At 44.8% G+C, this 17,171-nt stretch overlaps 2 protein-coding genes across 2 annotated transcripts in view; one reads left to right on the top strand and one right to left on the bottom strand.

The window, feature by feature from the left end:
* Window positions 1-17,171, bottom strand: part of LOC306939809 (rod cGMP-specific 3',5'-cyclic phosphodiesterase subunit beta-like) — a 36,210-nt gene that overhangs the window by 17,917 nt on the left and 1,122 nt on the right. The window contains exons 3-7 of the mRNA XM_079524523.1: window positions 8,385-9,119; window positions 7,799-8,110; window positions 6,169-6,324; window positions 3,473-3,562; window positions 411-551 (exon numbers count right to left, since the gene is read on the bottom strand). Coding sequence (XP_079380649.1) covers window positions 411-551; window positions 3,473-3,562; window positions 6,169-6,324; window positions 7,799-8,110; window positions 8,385-8,543 — 858 coding nt within the window. The 5' untranslated portion in view covers window positions 8,544-9,119. The remainder of the gene's footprint in view (window positions 1-410; window positions 552-3,472; window positions 3,563-6,168; window positions 6,325-7,798; window positions 8,111-8,384; window positions 9,120-17,171) is intronic.
* LOC306939644 (dynein axonemal assembly factor 10-like) lies at window positions 9,450-12,454 on the top strand. Its single transcript, XM_079524282.1, has one exon. It carries the CDS (start codon window positions 11,170-11,172, stop codon window positions 12,244-12,246), a length of 1,077 nt encoding a protein of 358 aa, XP_079380408.1. The 5' UTR covers window positions 9,450-11,169; the 3' UTR covers window positions 12,247-12,454.

Raw genomic sequence — 17,171 nt, 5'->3', positions numbered from 1 at the left:
TACTCTTATGAATATTAAAGGCACGCACAAACACATTTACCAGGATTCATTCATGCAAATGCCAAAAGCCACAGAAACAACTACGGGAGTGTATGCACTCACACACACACATGCAAACAATCATATACCTACTCCCAGTGGTGGAATGTAACTGGAAAGTACTTTTACTCATTAAGTACTGTACTTATGTAAGTAGGCCTAGTTTCTACTGCACTAGTACAATAGAGCAAATATGCTCTATTGATTGACAGCTTTTAGTGACTAGTGATGTTACACATTTGAATTATTAATATTAATACAAAACATTTACACACACATACGTACGCCCCCACACTCACGTGCACACACTCACATGCACACACGCATGCACGCGCGCGCACGCACGCGCACACACACTAAATGTCCATTACCTTTTCCTTTGTCATGTCCAATAAGGCGACAGAGTAGCGGTCACAGTTGAGGTAGGTTCTGACTGTATACAAGGCTTTGTGGAACTGTCGCTCGATGTCCGTCAGCTCTTCAAACACCTTGTTGGCAGACAATAGCAGGAGCTATAGGGAGACACCACACACACATTCATACAGTACGTTAATGCACATGAGTGAGAGAGAGTGTTCTAAATTTTTTTTTCAAAGGATGCCCTAATTGAATCGTATTAGGCTGCGGACCCCCATTTGATAATGTTTGGTATCAGTAGTAGGTAATATTCATTCTTATAACGTACATTTTCTCATTGGATAACCTTCTATCTGGTAAAATGATAGCGAAACTAGAAAAAGTGCCCTTCTGGGCACAGGTCTCCACCAGGAGGATAGGATTGTGTGTGATGTTTGGCAAAATGTTTAGGAGTAATATAAAGTGTGTGTGTGTGTGTGTGTGTGTGTGTGTGTGTGTGTGTGTGTGTGTGTGTGTGTGTGTGTGTGTGAGACGCGGCCTGTTGTAGCGCCACCATGAGGCTGATTTGAAAACTGTCAAGTGGCATTTCTTCCTCAGCCTAGTAGTGGGAATAGGCATGCACAGTTTCACCGCAATCGGACACTGCGTTGAGGAGTTGTGGCGATTTGTACCAAACGGGCTACTCCTGAAAACTTTAGAAGCCAATCGTAGCCAATCAGGATGGATAATTATGAGAAATCAAACAAATCACATGATCACATAACTATGGAGAGCATGTGTACCGATTTGCGTGAAATTTGGATAAAATCTGAAGGAGTAATATTAGAAAATGTGTTTTACATATGTCGGCCTCCTGGTGGCGCTATAAAGAGCAGATGTGAAAAATTCCAGGCAAAGGTTTTTCCTTGGCCTCTAAGTGTGCATACATGGTTTTACACAGATCGGTGCAGTTATAGGTAAAAACACAAATCGACCAGTTATAGCGCCACCATGAGGCTGAGTTGAAAATATTCAAGTGGCATTTCTTCCTCGACCTAGTGGGAATGTGCCTGCAAAATTTCACGGAAATCACACCATGTGTTCATGATTTGCAGCATTTTGTTTGAAACGGAGCACTCCTGCGAACTTTGGAAGCCAATTTTAGCCAATCAGGATGGAGTCTGAAAAATCTGAAAGACCGGTTTCGTTGAATGGCTCTAGAGAGACTGTGTACCAATTTGCGTAATGTTTGGACAAAATCTGTAGGTGTACTGTCAAAACATTTGTTTTGCACAAAGCGGCCTCCTGGTGGCGCTATAACAGGCCAATGTGAAAACTTTGGGGCAGAGGTTCAGCTCTGGCATTCAGGGAGTGTGTGTGCAGAGTATGGCTGCGATCAAGCCAACGGTGCCAGAGATTAGCTGTTCACAGACGGACACACGGACGGACACACGGACGGACACACGGACGGACGGACGGACGGACACACGGACGGACGGACGGAGTGCAAAACATACTCTCTCCCCATGCCTTCGGCCTGGTGGAGACAATGATACACTTTCAACCTGCTGTACCTATATTTTAGGCATGGGCAAAAATAAATAAATAATAAAAAGCTAAAGATCGAGATTGGCTAATTTCTCTATTTTGATATAATGCTTAGTGGTTAAACTGTTCCTCATTTTGCTGAGGACCCCCTGGAACTCCCTCAAGGACCTCGCCTTGAGAACCACGGAATCACAGATCACAGAAAATAAATTGCTAAATAGATGCATTTCAAAGGATAGAATAAAACCCTGCATCTCTACTGACATAACATTCTGTCTAAACAAAGCCTGACCGATATCAGTCAGGGCCAAAATATCAGCCATATAATGCTAATAATGCTGCTTCCACTTTCAACCATGACATCCCCAATTATTTCCTAAAAAGTTCATAAATAGGCCATCTACAAGATCACTACAGTTCACAATGCGACATGTGAGCTTTTTTTTTTTTTTCTTTTTTTTTACCAGCTGCTATGCAATAGCAAGCTGAGTCTATCATCGATGTGCAAGCTAGTCAGTTCTCTAGTCCTGTAGTCCAGCTGGTTTTCTCATTGGCTGACGTCGCTGTGCTGCTAGTCCAGTTGGCTTTCTCATTGGCTAAACCCAGAGTAATATAGTAAGAGAGTGGCGATGGGATATCGTTCCAATGTTTGGAACTATAGACGATAGCACCCCGCTTTGCGGCAAGATCAAAGCGTGTCACCACTCTCTTAATATATTACTCTGGCTAAACCCCGAGTGGAATAGTAAGAGAGTGGCGACACTAGCGTTGACTCCCATTGTAACAATGGAATGCGGAAGTGCTCATTCTATCTCAATGGGATAGTTCCAATGTTTGGAACTATAGCCCATATAGGCACCCGCTTTGCGGCGAGATCAAAGTGTGTTGCCACTCTCTTGCTATTCCACTCGGGCTAAACCAAGCCCCCAGTAAGGCTATCCAATGTTGAAGCTGCCACTACCTACTGGCGAAAAGTGGAACTGCAGCACGTTCATGGAGGTGGACGGACGTCATGTGCGTAACGTGCGTCACCCCCGACCTCAAATAACTTCCGCTCACTCGAGCCATTGAGTTATAATTGTACTTCCGGCACTCTTTCGGGTGCTTCAAAACGCTAAACCCATAGAGTAATAAAATGATACCGAGACCGAACCGGAACGACACTCTTGTTTTTTAACAAAATGTATTCAAAGATAATGTTCAGGCACAAATCCTTTAAAGCAGTAAACATGACATTGTATTCACATTTTACAGAGATAATACAACCCTTTGGTTTTATATTTGGTTTTACAATTCCCTTCCACCCCTCCCATGAATACATAATTTAAGGACATGTTGTGAGCTTGCTGATCAGCTATTGTTGAACTTTGAAGTGAAGTGTTTACATGATGAAGGGCTTAAGTGTTTAAATGAAATAACATACAGTCTGTATGTGTTTATTTTTTTATCTACCAATATTTATTTGTGTTTATTTTGATTTAAATGTTACAAATTTACGTTAGTAAATAGGTGAGTTGAGTAGGAATTTCTATAAATGCAGTACACCTACCATGCCTTTACGCGTCTCAACGTTGTGGAGGTAACTCAGCTCATGGATCCTTATGTTTAAGCTGCCAACTTTCAGATACTTTTGAAGAAGCTGTAAGACAGACAGAATGACAAATTATGATACACAATATTGCAGAACCATCTTAAAGCTGCAATCTGAAACTCCTTTTTCAATTAACCAATCTGTATGGTAGACTATGTTAATACAATGTAAAGGCCTACATCTGCCCTGGTTGGAGGTGGTCTCCCTACAAATGGGCTTTACGCACACAGAATAACTCTTCCTACTTCCGGGCCCCTTCCCTACTCCCTATCCCTACTAGGTGTTACCGATGATACTAATTAAGGCTCTGTTCCATTTACTGTACAGTGGTTCTCAAACCTTTTAATTTCAAGGACACACCCAGGGGCGGCAATGTCTCAGGGGTTAGTGTCCGGATGGAATTCCGCAAGGTTCCTAGTTCCAACCCGGGCTCCCCCAGAGTTAGTGTCAAAGTGTCCTTGAGCAAGACACTGAACCCCTAATTGCTCCCGATGTGCAGGTTGGTGCCTTGCATGGTTTCCTCCGACATTGGTGTGTGAATGGGTGCACAATCTCACACAATCTCTGCCTTGGATAAAGGCGCTATATAAATGCACCATTTACCCACATAACTCAGTGTACAAATTGGATCCGTCAGGGTCCATTTGGTTCCATTCATACACTCAAGAGTTACACACCCGTACAGGGCCATTTGAACCCACTCAAGGACATTTTGAGACCCACTGGTGTTGTGTAGCAGAGTTTCCAGTAAGCCAACAATAGCAGCACCCTGACTCTGTTTGACCTGAATGGAACAGAGCCTCATTAGTATTGTAAAGTTGGCGGATTGGTCAAGGCTCCAAACAGCGACAGAGTCCAGGAATACCATTTAGGGTGTGTTATGTTTCCCCGATGCAGCTTAATTATTTACAGTGGACAAAAGTGGACTTGAACAAACAAAACACTAAAGACTAAACTTGCAAAAAGATGATATGAGAATTAACTTGAAAGCAAATTAGGAAAACAAACCCAGAACTTAAGAAACTGTATTAGGCTATTGACCCTTCCATAAAGGGAGCTTGGGTGTTACCTGCTTGTTGCCCAAGCCACTATACTGACCCTCGGCATCCTGCAGCCTCCCTTTTATACTAGGCGAGACCATACCAAGAACACAGATCTAATTGGTAACCACTCAAAATATGGCCCATGAGTTGATTTACACAATTATATGGTTTTACTAAACCCATTCCAAACACATAAATACATTTCAGGTGCCACGTCATTAAGATAAGAGATCATTATAACACAAGAGCTCTTGGAACATAAAAGAGACACCCCTCCTGCTCTGTAGCATTGGTACCATCCCCCACCGCATCAAGAGGATGCTACTGCAGGAGACAGGTGCCAAAGAAACAATTCACAATGAACTGAAATGCTGTTAAAACCCATGCACCATCTTTGTGTCCTTAATTTATAATGTATTGTTCGGTACCAATGATAATATAAGAATAACATGCAACACTAATGTCCATGCAGTCACACAGTTCTCCTTAAATGGGAGCAGCTGTGTGTATGCCTGTTTATAACTCTTTATCACGTGCTAAACTAAAGCATCATCGGTAACATCTGTAATATGGCTGCATCCTATAGTCCAAAGAGGTGCATGCCGTTTTTGGCTTGTGACTTTGGCCTTTGACAACAAGAAAACATTGAATCACTTCCAGTACTGTCAAACAATCTGTCCTAACCATGTTCTGCGCATCCGTGAACAAACAGTGGAAGACTCGTTTTGAGAACTTGGAGTATACTGAATACAAAAGCACAAGCTGTACAGTACCTGGGCCCATGGCACTCTGGGAAACTGACAGCATTTATCCTTAACCTCTACCAAAAACGTTTTTAAACGTTTAAACGTTTTAAAAATAGCTAAGTGGTTAAAACTAACCAAAGGGAGCTAGTCTACCAAAGGGCCACTGAATTTATCATGGTGGGTGTAAATTCAAAACAACAAATAAATAATGCCTTGGAGATAGACCTTAAATTACGTATTTGAAACAAATACAGTCATACAGTAACTAGTTGTTTACCGGTATATTTAGACAGCAGGAGCTAATCTCAGCCTCGCCTCTCATCTGTACTCCCACTGCAATATCGGACTACGTATCAGATGGCATAAGTCATATGTTCTTGCATCAAACTCGCACTCTCGCTGTATGTGACCGTGTGTGACCATCCAACATACCATCTTGAAGACAATGAATGTCACATTGCTTGTAAACAACTTGTACCAGCTTGATTACAATGACATAGCACTGCTGCTTATAATGCTAGCATGCAGGCACCAGCTACCTCCTAAAAGATTTTGTAAAAAAAAATGATATTTGATTTTAAAATCTGCAAGGTGTTTTTGGGGCACCAACGGTGTCTCACCTACTTTCAAACATTTTCTTTGTTATGACAAACCTTCCCTTTCAGAGATGGTTCTGTTTATAATTTCAACGTAAACAAGAAAACATCATAAAACTTCACAAGTTCTGGAAAGTTTTAGGTTATGAAAGGCTCTGCATGGGTTACACCTTTCAAATGTGTACCCTACCAAATCTACTCCTTGTTGCTGATGGATGATACAGTCGGCCTACAGTGTAGATATTTATGTTTTTGTTTACGTGACTCACACTCTCATCGTCAGATGTGAAGCAGTCCCCAGTAGTCTTATTGAGAATCATAATCACTCCCACTATGTCTCCGCCATTCATAACGGGAGAGGCAAGAAGGTTCTTTGTCACGTAATCTTGTTGCTCCTCATCAACCCATGAGCTGAAGTTCGTGTCCTAAAAGAGAGTAAATACATTGTTTTCATGTTAGTCTGTAATAGGCTTGGATCAAAATGACATGCATACATCACATACTGTGCACAGGACATGTTTTAAAATGTATTCTTATTTAATTCTAATGATCTTTAACTGTCTATCAATACTGGGAAAGAGCATGAATCATTGTTCTGTGTTTGCTTCATATAGCAGTGGTAAAGATTCTGTACCAGAATAACCCATAATAAGGTTGCATCTCTGTTAGAAAGGCCACTGAAATGTTCTCAATAAACATCACAGGTCTACTCACATCCGGATTAAAGGTACAATCATACAGTTCATAAATGTATCATTGTGTAAGGCGTAGTGGTATGCTACAGTACAGTATTACTGTCAGCAGTGTCAGACAGAAACCTTGTTATGTGCAATGATTTATTCCCATTGTATTTAGGGTTTCTTCCTGGAGGCTGAAACCTTGACAGTCAAACATGACAATGAAAAAAAAACGGTGATATAGTGACATCACAATTTCATCCCCTCCCCCTTTATCATACAACCACAGCTGTGGGTGCAGCTTCAGTTCAGGTGGATCACCAGTTCACCACCCATCACCACCCACCAGGCAAACTAGGCATACTTAATGAACGTGTGGGCGTGTCCACATAAAATTACATTTTAACAAACATGTTAACATGTTTTAGGGTGGGAAAAAAATCACGGCACTTCATCTTTAAAGCGAAATGAGGTAGAGTAAAGCAGACCTAGAGTTTATCCGTTTGAGATTAATGCTGACGGCTGACTATGATTCTAATCCCCTGATGGCATATGGAAACAAATGGATTATGTCTGACAAAGGGATTTATTTTACCCTCTTGTATGGCTACGAGTTCCCACCTGTCCATGCACTTTCACCCTGGAGTCCCTGTTTTGGTCATGTCATTGTAGTTTTTAAATGCTTTTTCCTGCTATAAACAGGGAGACATAATTTGTACCAAATAATAGACCAGGAAATACAGGGCAAATAAATTGATTGACGTGTAATCTAATCCTTTTGTATTGTTGTATTGTATACGTTTTAATTTCTGTTTTCTTATATTATCAATTAAGTATGCATATAATGAATAGTTTATAGATCATTTGTTTAATCTATCTTATTTAGGAATATACTTGAGTGTGATAACAGGCCTATATCAAAGTATTTGTTTGTGATGGTGTGCCTAACCATTTAATCCTTGTTGACAGGGGGTCTCCCAGGCAGGGGCTGTACTTCAGGGGCGCCCTCGATTTTTCCCTCTACACTATTTTCGGTGAATGTTCGCTGTATGACAAACCCAGAATAGGAACGCTATAGGGTTCATGTGTTTGTGTCATGCTCATGCTCTTTAGTCCATGTGATCATATAACTATATTACATTGTATGCTCATGCTACCCTATAAAAATGCTACGCTTTGTTCGATATTGATATCAAATGCATGTTCTCAACTTAATTCATACCGTTGTGACATCTTTCACATTAACAGCCTTCTTAGTTGTAGCCACATTGCCGACAATTCCCATGTCCAGTGGATAGACGATCTCAGAGTCTGGTTCCACCAAGCTGTATTCAAACTTTGCCTCCGCGCTAACATTGAAGAGCCTCGTGGCAATCTCAGGGATGCCATTCCGTACGCGGTGAATCCACAGGCTACACCGGTCCCCGTGAATGAGGGCCAGTATTCTCTTCAGGACCTTGAAGACTACCATTTCCATGTTGACCTCCTCCTGCATGTCTAGGATTAGCTCATCAACGAATGCCATCTCTTCAACCTTGAAAGAAAGAGGGCAAAAAAAATTGCTGCTTGAACATGATTAAAAAATAATAATAATAATTAAAAAAAAAAAAAAATATATATATATATATATATATATATATTCATGCAAATAAAATTAATATTATTATGAGGACAAAGAGTATGTAAACTTTCAAAACATGTAGGTGTAACTGTAAGACCATTAACACAGCTATAGCCTACTATACACCATGGCCGATCATTATTTTGTCTAAAATACTGATAACTTGGCCTACTGCACATCGCCATACCTGGCAGAGATCTTTGAAGTTAGTGAAGTCAACCTTATCACCAGGGAGCCCCGATGCCTTTGATAGGGCGGCCTTGTCAATATCCTTGGCAAAGTATTTAGTAGCAAAGCTTGGGTTACTTTCCAGGAACTTTTCCACGTCTTCCTTGCTCACACCCATGTTTTCGTCGTCCTCTTCTCCCTCTCCTTTTGCGTCTGTTTCCTCTTCAGCTCACGGATGGAGTTCCACCTATAGTTCCTACAGCCGTCTAAACTAATCTAGCTTGCAAACATCCAAACGTCCAAAAAACTGGTGTCAATGAAAATATAATCCAAATGTTCCACAGAAGTGGTGAATACAGTGAACTACAAGAATAGTGTATATCTTTTCTCACTGAAAAAAAGAATCCTGAGTGTGAGATATGGGAGAGTCCTGATGTTGCGGAGCAAAGGAAAGGCGTAGAGCGCCAAGGGGGCGGAATCCAAACAGTCCTTGGGTCATCAGCAGATATGTGCTGAAGGTTAGCAGGGATCTATGCTAAACTGATCAGCTGATCAGCTACTATGAGAGCCATCTGACGCAGCCCAGTGGGCTTTATCGTAGCGCTTTCACACGGCCGATGAGTTCAATCTAATTATGTAGCACGATATCAGTAACGTTCACACTTCACAGTGCAGGTTCAGCATCAGGCCGTTCAGGAACACAGTTCAGTTCCGTATACCATTTCGATTCGATTCTCGTGTGAAGACTCCAGATCTTCAACAAAAATGTAAATCCTGAAGGCTACAGCAGGTACCATATATATAGCTGACCTACATGCATGGGGTCTACCGTCAGTATTTCATTATTTTATTATAAATGTATGTTTTGTATAAAGAAAGCTACGGAAATTAGGACATGACCATGTTGCTCCTATGCTCCATCTCTTTATTGCTCCCTCCACCTCATACACACACACACACACACACACACACACACACACACACACACACACACACACACACACACACACACACACACACACACACACACACACACACACACACACACACACACACACACAAAGCTCTTTAAGTTCTTATTAAACAAGGCCTCCTCAGACATAAGTCCTATTTAGTCAGGCCACTAGCTGATTATCTCAGCACCCAAACCAACTCTCCATCTCTCTTCTCTCGTCTGCATTTCCTTCAGCACTGTACCGGTCCCGTCTGTATGGTTACATTGGAGATCTGCACAATAATGCACTTTGAGAAAATTCATCTTCCTGCCAGCTGCCATTGACTGACCTTAGAGAGAGTTGCCTGAATAAGTAATGAGTATGACCTGCGGCTATACTGTATATGAGAATGCACTGATATGTCAGCCCACCTTGAAACCATAAGGGACCCATGTCAGCCCCACATAAATTGCCTAGTTGGGGCCCACCTAGGGCCCAGGTAGAACCCACTTAAAGCCCACGTGGGCATCCCAGTTAGGACCCACTTGGGTCCCACATAAAATTGCCTAGTTGGGGCCCACCTAGGGCCCAGGTAGAACCCACTTAAAGCCCACGTGGGCATCCCAGTTAGGACCCACTTGGGTCCCACATAAAATTGCCTAGTTGGGGCCCACCTAGGGCCCAGGTAGCACCCACTTAAAACCCACATGGGCAACCCAGGTGAGAACCATCTGGTGCCCGCTGACATTTCTATATGGGTCCCATATGGTTATCCCACCTGGCTCCCACATAGGTAGCCCACCTCTAAACCACATGGGACCCACGTTGGCGTGCTGGCTGGGATAGCTGCTACTCCTGTGTAAATCACATAAGGGCACCTATTCATCCATTTATGCCATTTCTAGGCTACACATTTGTTATAGTTTTAAGCCCTACGAGCAGCAGTGCTCTGGCTATGTCGCTCTGTTGGCCCAGGGCCATCCACCACTTTGGTCTTAAACAACATACAGTAAAAGCCACCGGCTGCATTATCATGAAATTTGCTATGTATCTTCATGTTACCTGGAGGATGATCCAAAGATGCTTCATTTATGAAGATATTCCATCCCAATTGGAGCCACTTGGGGCGAAATGGTACACAAATCTCGCGGATGTCCTTATGTTTACTGGTACTATAGATCTCACGACTCACGAGAGTGTGTTGCAGACAGAGAAAGGTGGATAATAAAGTAGATTTTCTCCTGATATTTCTCTCTGAAAAAGGCCATTTTAGTATGGAAATCTTGGGAAGATTGTGTGGCCTCTGACCATGGGGCTAATGAATGATTCAGAAGCTGTGTTCACGTTCACTCTTACATTGGAAATAATAGACTCCAACCTGCTTTGGGTCTTGTAAAAAGGCAGCCATCTGCGCTTCACGCAGATAAAGGAAGGAAACCGGAGTGTGTGTGTGTGTGTGTGTGTGTGTGTGTGACAGTGTGTGTGTGTGTCTATCCTTCATGTATCTCGAGCACAATCTGATCGATCAACTTCAGAGTCACGGCGTGGTCCCGAGGAAGTGCTTGCCTGGTGTCAAGTTGATTGGATTGATAGGTGGTTGTCCAGAACAATCATTCCGACCGATATATGGCCATATTAAGGCATAGAATTACGAAGATCCGGTTGTCCAGAACAGCCGATCCGACCATCCGACCAATATGCCCATGTATGGGCGATATATAAATCATACGTGATGACACAAGATTCGAGGCAGCTTAAAAGAACGCTAGTCACAATATTTTGGCATTTCACAGAGGCATGCTGTTTGTTCTGTTAGTCTGATGATATCATCTCTTTGGAGGTAACAATAGTTTTTCTTCTAGCAAAGACATGACAACGCCATTTGAAAAACCTCAGATCATTGGGCATATACGTAAAGGGTTGAACTACACTGTTTTCGACACCAAATGGATCCCCTGCAGTGCAAAATTTGTCTGCCTCGGGAACTTCACGAGAGGGACTGGTGTGATGCAAATATATGAAGTGCATCAAGGGGACGTTCAGCTTGTGAAGGAAATCGAGAAAGCAAATCCCATAAAGTGTGGGACATTTGGTGCTTCCTCACTCCAACAGAGAGACCTAGCGACTGGGGATTTTGATGGCAACCTCGACATCTGGAACCTGGAAAAGCCAGACACTCCCGTGTACTCTGCGAAGGCTCATAAAGAGATAGTCATATGTATAGATGGTGTTGGAGGCTTGGGTATTGGGGACGGAGCCCCTGAGATAGTCACGGGAAGCAGAGATGGGACGGTGAAGGTGTGGGACCCCAGGCAGAGAGACACGCCCGTCGCCACCATGGAGCCCATGGAGGGCGAAACCAAACGAGAGTGCTGGACCGTCGCCTTCGGTCACGCCTTCAACAGCCAGGAGCGCTGCGTGTGTGCGGGATACGAGAACGGGGACGTCAAGCTGTTCGACCTGAGGAACATGTCCCTGCGGTGGGAGACCAACATAAGCAACGGGGTGTGTTGTGTGGAGTTTGACAGGAAAGACATAGACATGAACAAGCTGGTGGCCACCACCCTGGAGGGGAAGTTCCACGTGTTCGACATGAGGACCCAACACCCCACGAGGGGCTTCGCCTCCGTCTCGGAAAGGGCCCACAAGTCCACCATCTGGCAGGTCAGACATCTGCCTCAGAACAGAGACGTCTTCATGACCACGGGCGGCACGGGCAGCCTGTACCTGTGGAAGTACCTGTACCCCGACAAGAGGACCAAGAAGGACCCACAGGACCTGGACATGGGCGTGGCCGGCTCCGTCGACCTCCTACAGAACGTCAGTCTGTCCAAGCAGCCAATCAGCAGCCTGGACTGGAGTCCCGACAAGCAGGGCTTGTGTGTGTGCTCGAGCTTCGATCAGTCCATCAACGTTCTCATCGTGACAAAACTCAACCGTGTGTAAAAAAATCACACCTGTGTGAACTGAGTGGTGTAAGGTATTATATAGCCTGATCAGCTCTGATCTGACTTAATGTCTGACGTAATGAAATCACACCCGGGTGAACTGGGTGACCGTAGCAACCATGCTCATTTTTTGGTACGAACAGACAGACAGACACGTAAACTAACAAAGCCAGTCGTAGGAGTGGTTTACACCACTCAAAAATAAAATAATGCTTTGACTCCATTCAGTTGTCTATGTTGTATCTATGACGTATGACTCCAAATTTGGGTGAGGTTTGACTTCTATCTATAATTCACATATTCTGTATGTGTCACACTTCATTTGGCATCATTCGGACAGCGTCCGGTAGAACAATTTCAGTAGCCTTCTGCAAACTGAATAACTTGAGCCTTCTGTCAGTTCTCTGCGGGGGTATAGCCTGCTCTGTCCCTTCCTGCAGACAGCCTCAGTGCAGTTCAGTTTTTTGTTTAAATGTACAGTACACCCATGAACTTATAGAAGTTTGCTTGGTCCGTCTATACAGTTAAACTGCAGTATTTTGACTAAAGTGTCATTCAAATGCGGGGAACATTGACCTGTTTCTTAAGGGAAGGTGTTGATAATGTGGCGGCCCAAAATAACATACAGCTAAAATGTGCACAACATCAGCATCCGAAGCATGTTTGTTTTTGCGTTTACGCCCAGAGACTCCTGTCCAGGACCACAATGGGCAAGACCTAAGCTGTAGAGGCTATCATTTGTTTTGGGCGGAAGTTGCAGGATTTTGGCGGAAGTACCGCTCAAGGAAATGATGTTGATGCTTTACAAATCAGTTTACATTCTCTGTGAATGAAACAAGTGTTTGGAATAATATCGTATATATAACCAACACTTCCACCGATAGCGTCTCTACCTTAGGTTGTGACCATGCAGGCTTTTGTCTTCGCAGACGAGTAAGCCGTTCAGTTGGGCAAGTCATAGACCGTGTTGGTAGACCGGCACGCATGCGGAGCATGCGGAAGCGCAACTTGCGACTGCTCCGCGGCAGTCATGGTGTAATTGAAACAGGACCCTTGTTGCCATCATGCTACTGTGTTCTATCTCATTATTGTTAAATTAATATGAATTAAGTGAACCTGCCTCCCATAAAACACCCATGACGTACTGCCCCCTCCCCCCATATCAATTATACCATACCTGCTGTGTTCATGTGTTATTGCACTATATCTGTATATGCTGTGTTCAATTACTAAAATTGTTTAAATTTAAAATCAGCTCAACACCTTAATGAAATCAAAGCAATGAAAAGCCTAGTCTATTTCACCAAATAAATTATCGATTGTACTGTAAAAGGAAGTGTGCTCTATTTCCATGTACCTACCTGGTAATTGTATAGAGGGAGGGCGGGGGGTCTCAAGGTTCGGGGACCCCTGTCTCGTGCCCAGGTGGGGGTCCGCGGGGGTCCGCGGGGGTCCGCGGGGTATGCACACACACGCACGCGCGCACGCCGCACACACACGCGTGTGTATAGAGGGAGGGCGGGGGGTCTCAAGGTTCGGGGACCCCTATCTCGTGCCCAGGTGGGGGTCCACGGGGGTCCGCGGGGTATGCACACGCACGCACGCGCGCACGCCGCACACACACGCGTGTGTATAGAGGGAGGGCGGGGGGTCTCAAGGTTCGGGACCCCTGTCTCGTGCCCAGGTGGGGGTCCGCGGGGGTCCGCGGGGGTCCGCGGGGTATGCACACACACGCACGCGCGCACGCCGCACACACACGCGTGTGTATAGAGGGAGGGCGGGGGGTCTCAAGGTTCGGGGACCCCTGTCTCGTGCCCAGGTGGGGGTCCGCGGGGGTCCGCGGGGGTCCCCGACCCCTGTCTCGTGCCCAGGTGGTGGTCCGCGGGGGTCCGCGGGGGTCCACGGGGTATGCACACACACGCACGCGCGCACGCCGCACACACACGCGTGTGTATAGAGGGAGGGCGGGGGGTCTCAAGGTTCGGGGACCCCTGTCTCGTGCCCAGGTGGGGGTCCCGCGGGGGTCCGCGGGGTATGCACACACACGCACGCGCGCAAGCCGCACACACACGCGTGTGTATAGAGGGAGGGCGGGGGGCCTCAAGGTTCGGGGACCCCTGTCTCGTGCCCAGGTGGGGGTTCGCGGGGGTCCGCGGGGGTCCGCGGGGTATGCACACACACGCACGCGCGCACGCCGCACACACACGCGTGTGTATAGAGGGAGGGCGGGGGGTCTCAAGGTTCAGGGACCCCTGTCTCGTGCCCAGGTGGGGGTCCGCGGGGGTCCCCGACCCCTGTCTCGTGCCCAGGTGGGGGTCCGCGGGGGTCCGCGGGGTTCCGCGGGGTATGCACACACACGCACGCGCGCACGCTGCACACACACGCGTGTGTATAGAGGGAGGGCGGGGGGTCTCAAGGTTCGGGGACCCCTGTCTCGTGCCCAGGTGGGGGTCCTCGGGGGTCCGCGGGGGTCCGCGGGGTATGCACACGCACGCACGCGCGCACGCCGCACACACACGCGTGTGTATAGAGGGAGGGCGGGGGGTCTCAAGGTTCGGGGACCCCTGTCTCGTGCCCAGGTGGGGGTCCGCGGGGGTCCGCGGGGGTCCACGGGGTATGCACACACACGCACGCGCGCACGCCGCACACACACGCGTGTGAGCATGGAAGTGCTCGTTATCAGTAAAGCAACCTCCTGCTGCCTCCTGCATTATGTGCACATTGAAAACAGGTGGTACGCATGGGCCGTTGAGTGATAGTCAACGAGCACTTTCAAACTCCAATCATCTGCAAGGAATTTCTTGACAGGAAGTAGCTCATACAATGTCTACGGTGGATTTTTATGAAACAAACACTTTACAGATTGAAAGAGGATTATTCAAGCTTTCCCTACAGCTGCAATGTTGGTGATTCTGACGTTGTTTAATATAATTAGAGAGGACTTTTCTGTTTGGATGAATGGGCTGTCTATGGGAAGTGTCACCTAGGTATCACCTTGCTGGCAAGATGGTTGCGGTCTGAATAAAGAGAATAGCATGCTTTTTTGTAAATCATAAATAAGCATATAAACCGCATGCAGGATTTGACAATTTATGGGAAAGTAAAATGAGGCATTATTTCAAACATCTATTAATTCATGGTCAATCAAAAAATGTTGGATAGACATGGTATAGCCGCAATTTGCAACACTAGATTTTTTGAGCGGTGCCTCCGCTCCATTACGGAGCTATGTGTGTCCCATCTTTGACAGTTAAAAATAAGTACCAAAGCTGAGCTTTTGCCCTGCTCAGGCCTCTACTGCTGCTGGTTGTGAATGTAAGATAACGCAAGGCCATGTAGCCATGTATTGGGCAGGGCAACAGATCATTTTAAATGTTAATTCAAATGTGAAAAATAATCATAAGTTTACAAAAAAGTGAAAATTGTTCATACGAGCTCACAAAACAGACCATGAGCTTGTAGATCTGGTATTTTCACCATTTATATGGGGCTTTAGTATAAGAACATATTTTGTAGTTTAAAACAAAATGCCAGACAATGCCAATGTATTTTTGTATAGGTTAGGTCTTGGGATCCCTTTCTAGAAAGTAAATATATATATATATTTAAATGTAGTGGAATTCAAGTAATTAGTTTAAAAGATAAATAGTGGAATTCGAGTGATATCTTAAACTTAAAGGTGTAGTGAAATGAAAAATACGTTTTTCATATGGTCATACCTAACAATGGATGCCAAAAAAATGGGAAAATTCTCATTTTTGTGAGTTTTTATATCAAACGTCCATACAAATATATTTTTTATTACTTCCTGAAAACGAAAACGTGCTGCGTGATGACGTGTCGAGGCCAACAGCGATAAAAGCCAATAAAAATGAAGCTCACCCGTTTAATTCCCCATATCTCCGCATCCGTCCAGCACAGGCTGCACAGCTGCTACTGATTACAGATATCTTCCGTTTTTATTCCCATTCAAGATAACATCCAGAGAGTGTATTACTCGGTTTTAACTTAATCATCACGCTAAAAAATGTATCTGAAAACATTATAGGGTAGAAATAAGCCACATAAGAGTAAACTGGTAAAGCTGGACGACTATCTGATTTGTAAACAAACATCCACACGCTGTCCTGCGTAGCATAGCTACCGTCCCTAGCTACCGTCCCATCCCCTGAAGGGATGCGACGCTCTGATTGGTTCAGAAACTTCATAGCGGTGTTTCAACTTGAGACTTCAAAATAAAACCATTTCCATTTCCATTTCACTACGCCTTTAAAGTATAAATAAATAAAATAACTAAACAAACTGATACCCTAATGGCACCCGCAGCTCAGGGATTTGTTTGCTACCCCTTGCACAGTTACAAAGAAAAGAAAATAATCCTGAAGTAGCGACCTTTCACTGGTAACCAGAGCAATGGGCCCCAGAGAACACTGGGCACCATTTATTTTCAATATTCATTTATTTTACAAATGATGGGCCAAATAGGCTGGACCTATACATTTTGTAGTTGCATTAAAGCAGGGGTTCTCAACCTTTTTGGCCGGGGACCCCCGGAAATGCTTTGGCAATGTCTTGGGACCCCCGCCCCGCCCCCTCCCGACCCCCAATATAAATTGACTGCTACAATAACCTTAACCCATTTTGGGCGGGAACCCCTTTGTGTTTTAAGCATTATGTTATAATTTAGCTATTGAAAAATAGCAGATCTACAAGCTCACTACGAGCTTGTAGGTCTGCTATTTTTGAAAAATCTTGAAAAAAAAAAATGAAAAAAACATTTTAAAAAAAATAAAAATAATTTGGGGACCCCCCAAACTAATTTGGCGACCCCCCAAGGGGTCGCGACCCATGGGTTGAGAACCCCTGCATTAGGACCACAAAATGCCACCATTTTTTTCTACTCTGTGTCTCATGGGAGGGCTA

The sequence above is a fragment of the Electrona antarctica genome, assembly GCF_951216825.1.
Source record: "Electrona antarctica genome assembly, chromosome: 16".
In the NCBI taxonomy this organism is placed as follows: Eukaryota; Metazoa; Chordata; class Actinopteri; order Myctophiformes; family Myctophidae; genus Electrona; species Electrona antarctica.
The sequence above is the reverse complement of the archived record's forward strand: the minus strand, read 5'-3'. Positions and strand labels throughout refer to the sequence as shown.